The 17,483-nt window shown below is 33.9% G+C and overlaps 1 protein-coding gene across 1 annotated transcript; it reads left to right on the forward strand.

The window, feature by feature from the left end:
* The first annotated feature begins 6,408 nt into the window (after nt 1-6,408).
* LOC106691459 (cytochrome P450 6j1) lies at nt 6,409-17,182 on the forward strand. The gene is made up of 9 exons (XM_014437237.1): nt 6,409-6,472; nt 8,650-8,852; nt 8,919-9,110; nt 12,843-12,975; nt 13,062-13,255; nt 13,504-13,649; nt 13,716-13,934; nt 15,419-15,664; nt 16,948-17,182. Exons 2-9 carry the CDS (start codon nt 8,674-8,676, stop codon nt 17,127-17,129), a joined length of 1,491 nt encoding a protein of 496 aa, XP_014292723.1. The 5' UTR covers nt 6,409-6,472; nt 8,650-8,673; the 3' UTR covers nt 17,130-17,182.
* The last annotated feature ends 301 nt before the right edge of the window (nt 17,183-17,483 follow it).

The following is a 17,483-nucleotide window of genomic DNA, read 5'->3' on the forward strand; positions in this document are numbered from 1 at the left end:
AAAAAAAATCATAAATAAAATAAATAAATAAATAAATAAAATATATCAGAGAGAGAGAAATGCTTTATTTATCTATGCTGCCTAAATGCATCAGGCTGCTATCTCACACAGCATACTTATCAATCCGTAATCGGACATATATAAATTACACATACATGGTATAATCAGATATAAAGACATATAATAAACATTTTTTTTTCCCCTACAGTTTCCTTTTACAATCAATTTCGGTCTGTACAACAAATACAAATGTTTCAATTCATTCCTCTTTTTCTTTCTCATTTCAGCTCCTCCAATTTCATCATTTCACAATTTTTTAATTCACAGGATCAACAAATTCGCTCTCCGGAATTCACCCTCCTAGATCCTCCGTAATAAAAGTATTTCTTCGATAAGTATAAAAGTAATAAACATCATATTCATTGTTTATTCATTGGTTGTTATCATGCTATTTGTTCTTAGCCCGGATGAAGACTTGAAATTCTGGCCGAAACATTGGCACTAATAAATAAGTTTTATAACTTATTTGTGTTATTCTCTGACCACACCCCCAACCATCTTCTCCTTTATATATTATACACGGTCAACTATCTTCTCATCATTAATTATAAGTATGATTAATTTATATTTATTTAATATTTACATACCTAATTTATTACTTGTTATACCTTATTTATTGTTGTAATTTATTATACTTCATTTGTTTACTTATTTTTACCATGAAAGAAATACTTTTATTTTTCTGACATATTTTATTTATTTATCAAAATTAATAAATGTAGTAAAAAACTAGGTCTGGAAATAAATAGGAGAAATTGAATTTGAGCTTGTTTAAGTATGGAAACGTGAAAAACGTAGTTGATATACGTAAAGACGAGTAAAAAGTTAGGAAATGCTTGTTATTTTATCAAACTCGAAATTTCTTAGCTTATGCTTTATGTTTAGAAACTTAAAAGATAGAACTTATCCTTCCTAGGCATTGTTCTATACGAATGAGAAATTATGCCTCTTATATCAAGTTAGTAATAGAACTTAATGGTTTTTGAAAGTATTGTATAATATATTTGGACCGAAGAAAATTTCGAAGGCTACACAACACTTGGAACTGCTATAAATATAATTTAAGTGATAGCACTGTGGTGAATAAAATGGACGTCTAAGGCTGTAGATGTTAGTAAAGAATGGGTTCCTAAAAGGTGTGTAAACAGTGATTCGGTAAACGTCCGACGAGTATGACCGAAACGTAGGTCGAAGGACTTCGTCAAGACTAATTTGGGTTCAGACAGGTGTCAGTGGACATCCGTATGTAGCCACTGGTTACAGGTATCGGAATTGAACCTTTGGGCTTTCTAAGTCTTTATTGTTTATTTATTAATCACAAGTTACTTTTTTCAGGCAACAAATATCACGTACATACATGAAGAAAATGGTCTTACCTCGGTTGTGATGGATGAAAACTGATGACAAATCCGTGATATTACCATGATCATAATTATCAACCATATAAATTTTTCAATCAATAATAATTCCTTATAACTTAAGGTATCGTCTCTGTAGATAATGGAACTTGCGTAAAGTTCACAGAACGATGCCAGAAAGAATACTGCTAATACTGACATAACTTGAATCGAAAAGTATTCATCGATGTCCTCTGAGGAGCTGCTAAGGAGATCATGACAGAGGATCAATTTTTCCAGAACTATAACAACCTTCTTTGCTCCCATTCCGGAACATTGGAGGAGGTATTTCGTAATGGCATTGAAACGGAGGAGGATTAAGGAGTCAATCCTGTCAACTATGTCCTCAATCGAAACTATGACCACGTACGGTGCGTATATTAGGAAAATTTGGAAACGGCCAAAGAAAGTTGGTACTGCAAGGACCCTCAAGATGAATGCTACAATCATCAGCGTGTACATTGAGGATGTTGTCCAACTCGGTTTGGTCGGAGGTAGCTCCTTCCCGAGGGAGAGCATCTGCAAGTCCACGGCTCTCATCTTTGACAGGGATGAGTTCAAGAGATTCAGCTTCCTATTATTTTGAATCCACGATGCTACAATGCAAAAAAACGAAGCCACAGAATATGCGGTTTTGAGGTAGCAGTACCAATTGCTGATGTTGAATATAGAGCCAGTCAACTGAAGCGTGTATATGAAGATTACCAAATTGCCGATGAGGTTTATCAGGCTTATAGTCAGCCATTTTCTTGATATCTTCAGTTCGCCATTGGAGTGGACCAGGCTGAACACTCCTAGCAACCGTTGAAACCAAGTGAACCTTTCGACTTCTTTGAACACATCGTTCGGTCTCGCCCGTGACATGGTTAGAGGTTAGAACAGTCCAAGGCATATTTTATGTATCGACTTTCCGTCAAAGTAAAAGGTTATAATAATTGATTAGATTAATAAAGGATTTCAATTGAGGTGGCAGTTGGAGATAATATATAGATAAATGAAACCGGGTCATTCATTATTACTGCCGTCAAGATTACTTCGCATCGATTCTTGAACTTATTGCTCCTTTTTGCATTAATATAAACCCCTATATTTACACCATAATATTTATCCTCATTGAAATAGTTTGACGGGGCCCAAATGCCGAATTTTCAAAATGGCTCAATCACCTTTCATCTTAAATATTTACTAGCCATGACAAAAAACGTAAGGGTATATGAGGAAAAATATTTTTTCCACGTTCAAAATAAAAGCTTCGAAAATAAGAATAGTAATATAGACGAATTATATACCATTAAAAAGCCAACTATTTTAGAAAAAAATAATATTTAACATAGGAAATCGTAGAAGGTAATCGCAAATGATGAATAAGGCACATATAAAGGTCTGTTCTAACACGTTTTTAACTGTTACACTGGTAGGCGCTTCCATAGTGCCTGTTTCCTTTTCACTAGTCTGATAAAAGTTTACTTTGTAGCTTTAGTTATTAAATAGTAAGTTTTTTAGTTTTACTTAACCTACTGGTACTGATATTTGGTGAGGGGAACAAGTCCGGCAAGTGGGCCTAGTGGTCCTTTTTGCCATCCCTTGGCGACTATCTATGTTGCCACCGCGTACTAACCAAGGTGGGAGTGTCAAGATTCATTCCTCGGGACCGACGTAAAATGAATGTTAACTGCCCCAGCTGGGAATCGAACCCACAGCGTTCCGAACCGAGTGCACTGGGACCTGCGCCTCAACCCGCACGGCCATCACGTCCCTTTACTTAACCTAAGTACTAATGTTTCTTAATATTATAGCAGAGTTTAAATTTTAGTAAACCATCGTATTTTTGTATTTTTGGCATACTTTTTAAATGAAAAATGTGACAATTTTAGTCAATCTGTCAACTTAAAGGCTTATTTGAAAATTAGTTTGGGAAAGTATTGCTACAATTAGGCATATGGAAATATCTGTAGTCATACAAGCGAGAATAACTATCAACTCAACTTAGGATGGTAAATGTGTCATGTACACAAGATTTTTGAAAACTGTGTTAATTCAGACAAACATGAATCAAGATTCATAATCTTCTTCGCTGAGGTGTTCAGCTTACATATACGATGACCGAAGAAGTATTTGCACAACTTGTCTTTTCTTTATATAATGAATTTAAATAACAATAATATAGTTTGAGCTCCTTTATAAAAAGTACAATTAAAAATATTGATCAGATAATAAAAATTTATTCAAACATGGTATAAACACAAGGAAATAAGTATTTGCACACGAAGTTTGTTTACTTTCTCTTGTTTGTATGCTCGAATATAATCCTGTTTTTTTCTATCAGTATTATAAAATATTTCAGTCTATCAAGTTCGTTTTAATTTAACCGATCCTAATGCCAACTAAGTGCCGCTAAGTTACATTATTTCCAAATCAAAGAAAATCATATCGCGAAATAGCTGATTTGGTATAAATTTTTAATTAAAAGATTTGAAGAAAGAGACACAAATGCAAATAACCGACGCAAAGGACGTCCAAAAGAATGTAAATGAGGGGACTAAAATCAAAATCAAAATTGAGGTGATAAAAAATCCAGGAGTTAATGCAGGTGTACAAGCTAATATGGTCGAACCGACTTCTGGGGTCTGTCTGAGCACTACAACAATTACAAATGTTTTAAATTCTGAAGGAATTTACAGCAGGATCACGAAAATGAAACCTTATATCAGTGAAACCAATCGCAAAAAAAGGTTCTTATTTGCTTGGGATTGCATCAATAAGCCCATCAGTTGTTGGGAAAATATATTATTCTCTGATGAGAGTAAATTTAATTTGTCTGGATCTGATGGTAGAAAGACGACATGGAAAGGAAAAGGAGAAGAATTCAGGAAAAAAACGTCTCAGTTACTGTAAAACATGGAGGTGGGAGTGTTATGGTTTGGGGTTGCGTAGCCTATAATAGTGAAGAAAATCCTGTGCCTATTGAAGGCACTAAATACTAAGGTTATGTCAAGATTTTGTGCCATCATAATCTGCTAGCCAGTGCACCCAAATTAGGGATTCAGGATCGGTATATATTTATGCATGATAATGATCTGAAACATACAGCAAACAAAACTAAAGAATGGTTAATATTTGACATTCGCCAATAACTTCATATCCCTCCACAGTCTCCTGACTTAAATATAATTGAAAATTTCTAATATAGTTTAGATAAAAATGTTCGAAAACACCAAATAACCAGAAGATACCACCTCGAGGATCTTTTACAGCAACAATGGGAACAAATTAACACAGATTTAATTAATAATCTTGTCCACTCAATATTTTTTTTCTCTATTTTTTGTAAGTTTGATGTTTTGTTTTTTTATGAAAGAATTTGAATTTTATTTATAGTTATTAAGTTATAAATATACTCTTTATTTTTGAAGTAATAGAGTATTTTTTATTGCATAAATTCATAACTTAATAAAGCAAAAACGAGGTGTGCAAATACTTTCTTAGGTCACTGTATGTTTGACAAATTAATTAAAGTATAAAGTATTAATTAAGTATAAAACTCAGATTAGGAACAAGTAGTACAAGACCCCAAGAGGAGAAAAAAGGCGGTTATTTCACCTCAATTTTTAATGACTTAATCGTTAACTATTTATAGTTACTAGTCAAAATTGATGAGACTACCAAGTATAGGTAAGGAGAATAAAAATGGCAGCTGTTTCAAAACGTTAAAAATAATTAATTTTCTATTCGGAGCTCTATATCTCTACAACTACCTACAATAATAGAAAATTTAAGAGAGCATCATTTAAAGTAGAGCAAATTTGCTAAAATATAATCTCTAATAGAGCTATTTACATTCAATAGTTCTCGAGATATAGCTTTTTAAAAAGCAACATTTCATAAAAATGTTGTATGGAACGTAGTGATATATCAGTAGTTAGTTAATTTATTTTGAGAAATCTATATCTCAGGAGCTATGTGACGTATAGATGTCTATTAGCACTCAAATTAAAGCTAGTTTAATGAGCTATAAAGTAATTTATGACGTTTATTTCGGTAGGAGTAGTAGTTTTCACGAAGTTTACTAAAATAAATTGATTTATAGTTGTTCAGACAAATTTTCATTTGCCAAATTTATATTCATATGTGAATATAGTAAAAACTAATACCCCTACTAAGACAAGTGTCATAAACTACTTTATAGTAAGTAAAATTTCCTCATTTTGTGTTGGTAGTTTTTAAGTAATAGAGCTCCGAATGAAAAATTAATGTTTTTCTACAGTATTGAAACAACCGCCATTTTGTATTCCCCCTACCTATACTTAGCAGACTCATCTATTAAGAGTTGTAATTATAGATAGATTTCATTAAAGTAATCAAAAATTGGAGTGAGATAACTGCCTTTTTTTTCTTTCCGGCTTTTGTACTAAAGTGAGGGAAAGAAAATTTTTTCCTTTTTTTTAAGGGTCTTCATATGCCCTAAATTAAATATTTCTTCCATAAATTAATCAAACATTTATAAGACAAAATTTAAATTTTTTTGTTTTTTAGGAGGTATTTTAAACATTTTTCGTTTACTTTAGATTAATAGTTGTTGAAGGAGTCAGTATTCTTGTAGTTTAAGTCGTCCTATCTTTGTAAAGCTTCTACAAAAATTATAAAATAAAATTTTATAAACCACTTGGTTTTATGTTATGAAATAAACAAGGCAAAATGACACGTACTAGATAATTAATATTCATTTTGAGGAGAAAGCATAAATTACAACGTATGGTCGAAAAAAAAAATACTATCAGTCTTGCTCGAGATTTTTAATCTAAATTTGTTCGCCTTAAAAAAAAAATTCTATATTTACGTTCTTCTACTGAAGAAATAGGACAAATATTGTTATCTCTAGCCTCTTACTAAATATACTCTGTAAATGACCCGCAACGTTGAGATCAAGGTTGATTTAATAGACAACTCCCCTAGGAGAGTTAGTGTTGTATCTGGAGCTCTTTGGATAGAACAGTCATCGCAGCACAAATATTTTAGTAAGAGGTTTAATATCAATAGTAATACGTTCACTGAGACATGGTTGGCACTTCGTATCGATATTCAAACCATGAGACGCCTCAAGAAAATATTGCATATTGTCAAAATCATGTGAAAACATCAATAAACCGCACTAAAAGAATAACAAATTTAAGATTAATACAATGCCATTAAATAGTGCGGTAACTGTTTAATATTCAATTTATTTGGAGAAAAAAATGTATGAAAACCTCTATCGGAAACTTTCGAACGTAAAGTTCTATTAGGATTCAATTTTCAGCTCGTTAAATTCACCATAAAATAGTTCATAATTATTTTTCCAACAATAGTAATTTTCGCGATATTTGCCAAAATATATTCACAAAACGTTGTTCATAGTTTGTTTAGGAAAAAAAAAAAATGAGATTCGAATAACCATACTTCAAAAAATATATAATGTAAAGAGTTCTATTAGAATTCAATTATCAGCTCGTTAAATTTACCAAAAAGTAGTTCATAATAATTATTTTCCTAGGAATATCAAGTAGTTTTCTTCAAATTTGTCTAAATATATTAACGAAATGTTGTTCGTTTTTTGGTAAATTAATGTTGGTGTTCGAAATACTGTATCTCAAAAACTATTGAACGTAGAAGAGTTCTATGAGAGCTCATCTTGAAGGTCATTAAATTCAAAATATTCGTATATTCACAAAATGTTGTTCCTGGTTGTTTTGGAAAAAGAAAATGTGGTATTCGAATAGCAATATGTCAGAAAATATATTTTAAAAAGTTCTATTTAAACTCAGTTTGAAGGTGGTTAATTTCACCATGACGTGAATACTAATTATTTACCTTAGAAGAGTAGTTTTCTTGATATTTGACAAGATATATTTACAAAAGTTATTCTTTTTCTTTTCTTTTTTTAAATAATATACTGATGTTCGAAAATTGTACCACGGAAAATATCAAACGTAAAAAGTAATATAAGGATTCAATTTGCAGCTCGTTAAATTCACCAGAAATTAGTTAATAATAATAGTAATTTACTTGATATTTGTCAAAATATATTCACAAAACAATATTCCTGGTTGTTTTGGAAAAAAGAATTTTATTTTTTCAGAAAATATATAATGTAAAAAGTTATATTATGGCTCAATATGAAGGTCTTTAAATTCTTAGATTAATGATTTAATATATTTATTTTTTTGAAAGTGGTATATGTTAATAATAACACCAACTTCAATCATTCAAATTTCTCTCAATATTGTATTTTAATAAACTTTCAACGTTTCAACGTTACAAACACCCACTAGAGTTCTATTAGGATTTAGTTTGCAGCTCGTTAAATTTACCATAAAGTAGTTCATAATGATTGTTTTCCTAATAATATTAGTTTTCTTGATATGTGGTAAAATATATTCACAAAAGTTGTTTAAAAAAATAATAAATAAATTTTGCTGCCCGTTAGATTTATCATAAAGTAGTTCAAAATAATTATTTTCCCAAGAATGGAAAATATTGAACCTAACGAGTTCTATTAGGGCTCAATTTGAAGCTAGTTAAATCCACCATAAAACAATTTATATTGACCATTTTCCTAATAATAATAATTTTCTTGATATTATCTTTTGTACTGAATTTTTATTTACTAATTGGTACTTGTTTTAATTGAAATAATTTAAAAAATAATAGAATGTTTAGAATCGTTTTTTCACTATGTTTTTCGTAGCTTCCTTATCTTTGAACACAATCAACGCATCGTACATTCATTGAAAAATGTGATTTATTTTACATAACATTCCATTTGTGTCATTTAGTTATGTCCTTGAAGAACAATTTCGCCTGAAACTACTTTGGTAGCCTCCGATAATTTCCTCAGCGTATTTCTTAGGTCTTACCATCCCTTTTTAATGAGTTGGAAGTAGATAAACCTTCCATTCCTTGGGGATTTTTTTAATTTTCGGATGTTTTAAACCTAAAAATATATTTTTTAAACTCCAGCTTTAACGCATGCCTAAATTAGTTTACTAGGAATATTGCGCGTTTCTGCTGCTATATAAATATTTTAATTTGCTGATGTCTATTTCAACTTCCTCCTTAATCTATTCTCATATCGACGGTTCAAAAAATATTAATCACACTGAACAATATCTCTTAGACTGCAAAACAATATATCTCATTGAAATTTCTCTTTCAGGTCTGCGCTTGAAGAACATCCAGGATGTTGGTAGAGGGTATTGTGGCATTAGTTGTGACGTTATGGTTGTCATACTTATGGTTGTTCGGCTTCTGGGACAGAAAGGATGTCTTCAATGTCAAATTCGAATTTACTCGCCAAACATTCACTAAGGTGTTGATCAAGAAAGAACATATTCAGGATTTCTTTGTCGATCTTTACAGGTATATAAATGTAAGATATATATGTTACTAATAATTTATTACTTAACTATTTATGTTTTGCTTTAGGAAGTACAAAAGCGAAGGCCTAGTTGGATTTTATGCTCTGTTCACCCCAATGCTTCTCGTGACTGATCCAGAATTAGTCAAAACCTTGATTGTGAAAGATTTCAATAAGTTTCAAGACACCGTAATGGAGGTAAAGAAGGAAGTGGATCCCCTATTCGCAATGAATCCTTTCGTTGCCAAAGGAATGGAAAAGTGAGTATTCGCCGAGTTCTTACTTATGAACCTATATATCAAAGTTATTACTTATGAAACTATACATCAAAATTTTAAAAAAAATTAATAATTTATTAATTGAAATTTACAACTATTAATTAACTATAAAAAATATATACAACTACTAAATGTAATAATTTGTAATGTAATGTAAGTAAGTTAAATTACAATGACAAGATACAGTATTGTGGAGAATCTACCCATTTCTGTGACAAGATAAGAAGTTTTAAGGATTGGATAACAGATAAATTCGATGGATTAGTTGAGCTCTACAGCTCTTCTTCCTAAGTCAAAATAGCTCATATTATAGTCATGTAAATGAGTCTGTTGTAATTAATTAGACCGTTCGTCTAGCAAGTGTTGTAACAGTCGGAATCGGCAAGAAGTTTATTATCTTTTCAGTCTGGTTGCAGGATTCCAGGCTAGGCGTTTGTCCAGATCTTTGGCAGCCTTAGGTACCTCCCAATTGAGGATTCACCTTTAGGAACCAAACAAACCAAAAAAACATGAAAATATGTTGGTCGCTACATTTATACAGTTATAATTTCTTTTGGTAAACCAAGGAAATTGCGCAAAGATCAAAATATCATAAATTAAAGAAAATAAGCATGAAATTACAGTGGTAAAACTAGAACAAATTAATTAGGTGTTAAATGGAATATTTCCTTCTTTTACCATATTAAAACTATATAACATGGTAGAGAGTCTGTTATTAGGTCTGTTAAATGGAGAATGACGTCACGCAACAGGCCAGCTTTGTCACCGTTTTGTTTGTTGTCGTGCTAATAATAATAATAATAATCTTTATTAATTCTGGAATTGATCCCTTTAGAATAATTTACAGGCGTCAAAATTAGGCTTTGGAGCATTAAAGTAAATTACAAAATAGAGATGAAATTACAAGATGTCATAAAATAAAATAATCCAATGAACTTAAAAAGATACAAATAAACAACAATAATTAACAGAATATATAAAATAATGATAAAAAAAAAAAAAAATAAAACCACTTGTCATATCATAAAAAATAAGATGACTTCTGATAGTAAATAAAAAGAAAAAAAAATGATAAAAAAGAGAGAGGAGAATCTACCCATTGATAGAACTCCAAAAACATTTCTAAAGGAGAAGATCTCGAAGCCATCTTCTTTTCAGACGCCTAGGAGGATTATTAGGTAGTAAAGGAGAAGCCAGGCTAGAAACGAGTTGGTGTGGGTGGTTGGGAAGTTTATTATGGAAGGATTGGTATCTGGTTCTGGCCAAATTGGCAACATAGGGGACATTGAGGTCCTGATGGATGATTTGATTTGTGACAAAGTAAGGAGCATTAAGGATTTTACGAAGGATTTTAGACTGTAAGGATTGGATTCGACAGGAATTAGATGGTTTAGTGGAGCCCCATAGCTCAACTCCGTATGTCCAAATAGGCCTTATAATAGTCATGTAGACCAGTCTTTTGTAATGGATTGGAAGTTTGGACCGTTTGTCTAGTAAGTGCTGTAATAGTTGGAATCGACAAACAATTTATTGTTTTTTCAGTCTTGTATTCTTCCATGTCAGTCGTTTGTCCAGATTTAGTCCTAAGTAGTAACGGATCTGTTCAACAGGAATAAGCGGGATATTATTAAAAGATACTGTAGGGCAAGCCGAAGATTTGTGACGAAGGGTAAATGTGATTTGGTGGGATTAATTGTAATTTATTTTAATCCTCCAGTTTTGGCACCATTCTTCGAGGGTGGTGATGTGGAATTGGAAGGTTTGAGATACAATGGAAGGATCATTATTCACTGGCAATAGGCATGTGGCATCGGTCATGACTCGATCAAAAGCCTGTTCTACATCAAGAAAGACTCCCGAGCAGTACATTCCGCGCTCCAATGAAGACGAGACTACATCGACCACACGATGGCATTGCTGGATAGTGGAGTGGGATGTTCGGAATCCAACCTGTTGAAATCCACATGGTTTAGGATTATGTGGTTGGAACCTAGGCTGGGGTACAGGCGTTTTAAGATAAGTTTCTCAAGGATTTTACCATAAAACTAAAAAATAATAAATGAAAAGAGATAATTTCTACTATTGTGCATATTTACAATTGTAAACGAAAATGTAAGACATAAAATATATAAAGCTTTTTTTATTGGGCGGACAGAAGTTAGTCAAAGATACGGGATTTGAAGATTGGAAGGGTATTAGAACTACGAATAATGGAGGGAATAGAATTCCATAGGGAAGAGGATTGGATGAGAAAAGATATACCAAAGGCTGCGGTTCGATGGGCAGTTACATATAAATCTGAAGGCCGTGAGCGGGTATTGCCGGAATGCACTGAGGACTTAAATTGAAGGATATCTGAGACGTACGATGGACGGGGGGATTGGATAACTTGATAGAGAAAGGAAGAAAGGAAATATTTACGACGGAAGGAGGGGTAAAGCCACTTCAACTCTTCATAAAATCGGGTGACAGACCCCAAAGATGAATCGTACAAAGCAATTATTTAACCGTTGTAATTTTGCTTCGAGATCCCCATTGACACCCCCGTAAACCACCTAGCAATAGTAAAAGTGGAGGAATATTAAGGAAGTAACCAGGAGCCTGTGGGTTTCAAAAGGAAGTAGGTGACGAAGATAATTTAAACGCTTCAGAATGGAAGAGGTTCGACGGGAAATATCGGAGACGTGTTTTTTTCCAGTATGAGAGTATGGTCTATAGTGACACAAAGGTTTTTAACGTATGGATGGAATTGTATCGGATTGTTGTTTAGGAATAAGGTTGGAATAAGAGGAATAGTTTTCAGGAGGTGATTGGATCCTATTACGATTGCCTTAGTCTTCTCTGCATTCAACTTAAGCTTGTTTTCTTGTGCTCACTGGCTAATTCTGTTCAAGTCTTCTTGAATCTTCTCCTTAGCAACTAATAGGTCAGAAGGTGGGAAGGAAAGGTAATTTGGAAATCATCTGCGTACAAATGGTATTGAGAATGTTGGAGAAGGAAGGGAATGTCATTGATGTAGATAGCGAAAATGATAGGGGATAGCGATGAACCCTGAGGGACACCACAGGTGAGGGGTCGAATCATTGATGGAGAATTATCAGGAACCACTACGTACTGGGAACGATCGGATAGGAAGGATTGAAACCAGCGCAAAGCACTGTTGCATAGAGGAAGGTTGTAGTTGCAACTAACTGATAGGTTACTTGCTCGTCGTTTGTGTTTTGAATATGTTAACATTGTTTTGGATGTTTTTGAAACTAATAAAGCAATAGCTAACAGTAATAATAATGTAATGATAGTCGTCAATTAGCTCATCTTGATTCTCTTCTAAATTAACAAGGTACTGAGTGCCCAAACTTTCACACAACTTCTACTTTTCACTTACTTTAGCCATGTTGGAATAAATTATTTTAATTAAAACTTAGAAGTAAACAATAACATGAAGTTTTGGAAGGAAAGGTTATGAAACAAGTTGTTCAGAAAATCCACTAGGAGCTCTTATGCATTTAACATGACTTTAAATAGGGCTGCTCACAATCCTATACTTATAACATTTAACACCGTAAAACATTTTACATTTAGCACATCATGAATACTCCTAGTTGGTTCGACACTTCATTTTGCCAGGCCTCCGGTTCGTGCATCTCTAAGGAGAGGAACATAATTCACATTCAGTATCAGGGCATAGTTTAAATAAATTATTTCACATTGTAGGTGGAAGGAGCTTCGAGGTATTCAAGCTTCGAATATGACCACAGTAAGGCTGAAGGAGATCATCCCTATCATGTATCGGGTAGCTGAAAATATGGTCAACTACCTCACCGAAAAGAAAATGGCACCAGTTGTGGTATTTCTTCTATTATAAATAATAACTAGTTTATTTCTAATGAAATTTTATCAATTATCTTTTAAACATTTTTTATTTTAATTCAGGCCAAGGAGGTTTCGTTCCTGTTCACTGTAGACAACGCATCCTCATGTGGGTTCGGCATAGAGCCCAGTGCGTTCACGGATCCTGAAAACAATTTTATCAAGTATGCCAATTCAGAAAAAATATTCCAACCTTCGCCGTTGACGATGTTCGGTCATTTCTTCTTACCCAAGATCGCCAACTTTCTCAAGCTAAGGTAATTTGAAATTCATTTTGTTAACATTTATAAGCTATCATAATAAGGACGCTATTAGAATAGAAAGTCGTTTGTAAAGGGAGGGCCCCAGTTTGCCTTCGGGACACTTTTTACATGACCCGTTCAGCTAAATTACTATCCGCTTATTGCATAAGTTTCGGTTCAGTTTTCCTTATACCGGCCGAAACAATAATCCTTGTTTTAGTTTATACTATAAATTGTTCTCAAATATGTTTATTCTTTGCTAGACTTTTGTCAAAAGATGCTGAAGATTTCTTTGAGGCATTTGTTCAAAAAATGATCGAGTTCAGAACCAGTTCGAATGTAACGAAAAGCGACTTCATCAACTACATCATGAAGATGAACCAAAAGTTGATCGACGAAAATAAACCAGGTTGATAAAAACTTTAAATTATATTTAAAAATTAAATACAAATTATTATTTTTATTTTTTGTTTAGCCTATACAAATCTAGAATTGGCAGGACACTGCTTGTCATTTTATGCTGACACAACAGAGACTTCGTCAAACCAGTTGGCCTTCCTACTCCTCGATTTGGCTGCCCATCAGGACGTCCAGGACAAGTTGCGGAAAGAAATTTCTTCAATTTCGAAATGTCCGACAGATTTCAATCTAGAAAAAATCAATTCTATCAATTATTTAAATATGGTGGTTAACGGTAAGTGCATTAAAATCCAAAATCATTTATACTAAAGCTTCCGTATTAAAAAATATAATGTGTAATTCTAATTTGTTAAAATAAGACTCTAATATTGTACCCAGCAAATGTTCCAAATGGACAAACTCAGAGAAGTAATCGTAAAAAAATAAAAAAATAAAAAAATGCGTTTCTCAAACATTTGTATCAAATAAATTAGATAAAAAATTTACGATCTCAATTTAATTCCCATTTCCCGTCAGGATCTACGAGACCCAATAATCTGGGAGGACCCACCCCCCGTTCTCAGTCTTGAATGGACGGTAGGAAAGAACTACCTCAGAGTGGTGCCCTTCTGGCTCGCCAGCCACCGTCCATTCCATTCTTCAATGGAATCCTCCCGCAGCATCTTCTTCCATAGGTTCGGGGTCTCGCCAATCCTTTCTCGAAGTCCCACCGGTAGCGCCACTAGCCCCTGCCTCTTTACTTCGTACTTGACGAAATTATCCTTGAGGATGAGGTCCAGGAGCATCGCTCCGGCCAGCACCTGCACCGCATCATGCAACACCGTTCTGTAGGTCTTCGTGACTGTTAGCAGAGCCAATCTCTGTATGGTGGCCAGTCGCCTCTTTAGATCTTGCGTGAGGTTCCGGCTCCACACAGGGGATGCGTTCCTCAAAATACCAAGGACCACGCCTTTGAAAATGGTCATATTAGCAGGGTACCTGATTCCCCAGAACGCACCCCCTATCCTGCCCAATCAATTTTCTTAGATTTTCTATCCCCTTCTTCATAGTCAATCAATCAATCAATGTCTTTGATCCTACGCCATTTTGTTTTAAGATGACAGGTAACAGGCATATTATTATGACTTAAAATAATAGTAAAGGCTGAGTGAACCCAAAGGTTCGATTCCGATACCACCAAACGCTGTCTACAGACTTATGTCCAGGGAGGCCCATCCAAACAACTATTACATCAGTCTCGACGCAATCCTTTTATCGACTCCTCGAACGTTTACCCGTCGGTTCAGTGTTAATTAAAATTTTAGGAATCTATTTATTACTAAATCCTACAACCTTAAATGCCCTCTAAATATAACCTGAATTATATTTACCGGGTGATGTAACCTATCCAAACAAATTTTCTGTTTAGCTCATCCTTTTTTTGCCCGCATATTTTACGTATTTAATAATTTATTATCAACAGTTTTAAGACACTATTCTTCCTGAGTATAAGTGACCACATTTGGAAGTAATATATTATGTTATTTGTCAGACTATCTCGACATTGGTGTATTTTTTTATGCATTTGTCCTTCCCTATATTTCTAATTTAATTGTTGGATAATGCTTGACTATGGTAGGAAAATCCCTACAATAAGGTATCGGTATTATAGAAAGGTTTAATTAATGAATACAATTTTTAATTATAAACTATGTTCACAATTTACTCACCAAGTTACAACTATAAAGTTATTCACCATCTTAAAATTTACTTTTGCAGAGAGCCTAAGGATACACACTCAAGCCACCATGCTTTCCCGCACTTGCACTCAGAACGCAGTAATAGGGAATACACCGATACCCAAAGGTACCAAAGTCTTCGTCCCGGTTGGGCAATTCCATAAGGATCCAGAGTACTTCCCGAATCCAGAAAAATTCGACCCAGAAAGATTTTCCGAAGAAAACAAGGACTCCATTCCTAAGTACACTTTCCTTCCTTTTGGAGAGGGACCGAGGATATGTGTTGGTATGATATCTAATTAATTCTAGTAAGCCTAATAATACATATTTATACTTTCACGTATTCACGTTGCATCTTCAACATTAACATAGACTTGATAATTCATTGACTTCTTAAATCGTTCGATAGAGGGGTCTTTAGCAGTAAGGAAGTTCAATTCTACAAAGTTGGAGTTTGTTTTAAGAATACTTATTAAATTTATACCACACGCAATGAATTAATCAGCTTTCTCTTTTACAGCTTGGATAGTTATAATTATAATAATTGGATAATTTAGAGCTAGTAGCACATGTATATCAGATGGATTTACTTCACATGTTTCATTTTCGTAAATTACAAATCGGTTAACAACACCTCCCGAAAGCAATCCTGGTACAGAACGTTTCTACGAAACGTGAGAATCTATATGGGATATGAGAGGATGCCCGCTATGATCAGTCAATGGTACAACTCTATGGAAACTTATTTTTGAGGAGTTTTTGGAAATCATGAGACTTGAAAAGGAGTGGTTCACTTCTAGGGAACCGTAGATGATCTAGCTACAGCAGTGTCCTCCACCAGCAGAGCGGTGCGCCAGCCTCGCAGAAGTATGGTGTGAGCGCAATGCGGTAAGAACCGTGACATCAAAAAGTTACTGAGGTGACCTTAGTTGCTATTAGATTGGAAGGAGAGGTATGCGTCTCTCGTGTACCAGAACCTCTCGTACCATCTCGTCTAGTACTCGACCTCGTACGGGAAAATTCAAGTGGTGAAGCGGGTGATTAAGAGAGATGGCTCTGCAGATTTACCAGTGACTCTCAGTTAAAAATTGGCAATAGGTTTCAGGAAGTAGAGAACGTTATTCGGAGGGATATACCAGAAGAATGGAACCGAAGGCAATCCTAAATTGGTACCTTCAGAAGGCATTCCCCTACCACCCGGTCAAGTTTAGAAGCGAAATGGGCCCTCCTAGACAACTAGATCTCAGTATGGGAGCTTTCGTGGAAAACATAATGGATTTGAGAAGAATATGGACCCTCTAAGATCTAACTACTGGATCCCGTAGTTGTTGCCCTTGTCTTCATAAGTTCTACCTAAACTACAGAGGTACTCAGAGTTGATTCTTGAGGCAAACCGGACTTTACGTACTCACAGAGAACGGTTTCCCACAGTCTTAGAAGAAGACGAATTATACTAAATAATAACTTCGATAACATACTTTGTGAAATATTCTTAATGTATTATATATTCTATTATGTACTTAAGTAATTTAATAACCATCAATACATGAAAGAATGTTTTCATTACAGGTTTCAAATTAGCTTTACTCCAGATAAAGTTGGCAGTAATCTTCTTGCTTCTTAACTTCACCATTCACCGTTCTAGCGAAGAAGGAAAAGAAGATATATCCATAGACAACACTCCCCTTCTCACCCCAGGACCAGCTTGCAAACTAAAATTTGAACCGATAATTCGAGATAACTGTCAATGAAGTACTGGAAAATTGTATTGAATGATTATTAAATAAACACTATTAGAGCGTCACTAATTTATTAAATGAACAAAAAACCTCAAATCTAAATAATAAGATTGTTCCAACGACAAATACTGAACTAGGTAACAGCAGATTCAAGATTAATGTAATGCACATGTTCGAACGATAGCTCATTGAAAACCAAAAACTCAGTCCTTGTTATACTCCAGTTTTTACTGGCAAGCTGAACTATACATATAACTAAATGATGGATTTCATGAATACAATTAGTGTTAGTATTAGGAACTTTCCCGCTTTAAATCTCCACTGTTTAATGAATTACGAAATTCAACGGAGATAAAGTGAAAAAAA

The sequence above is a fragment of the Halyomorpha halys genome, unplaced genomic scaffold (genome assembly GCF_000696795.3).
Source record: "Halyomorpha halys isolate HHAL.00 unplaced genomic scaffold, Hhal_1.1 Scaffold2362.1, whole genome shotgun sequence".
Lineage (NCBI taxonomy): Eukaryota > Metazoa > Arthropoda > Insecta > Hemiptera > Pentatomidae > Halyomorpha > Halyomorpha halys.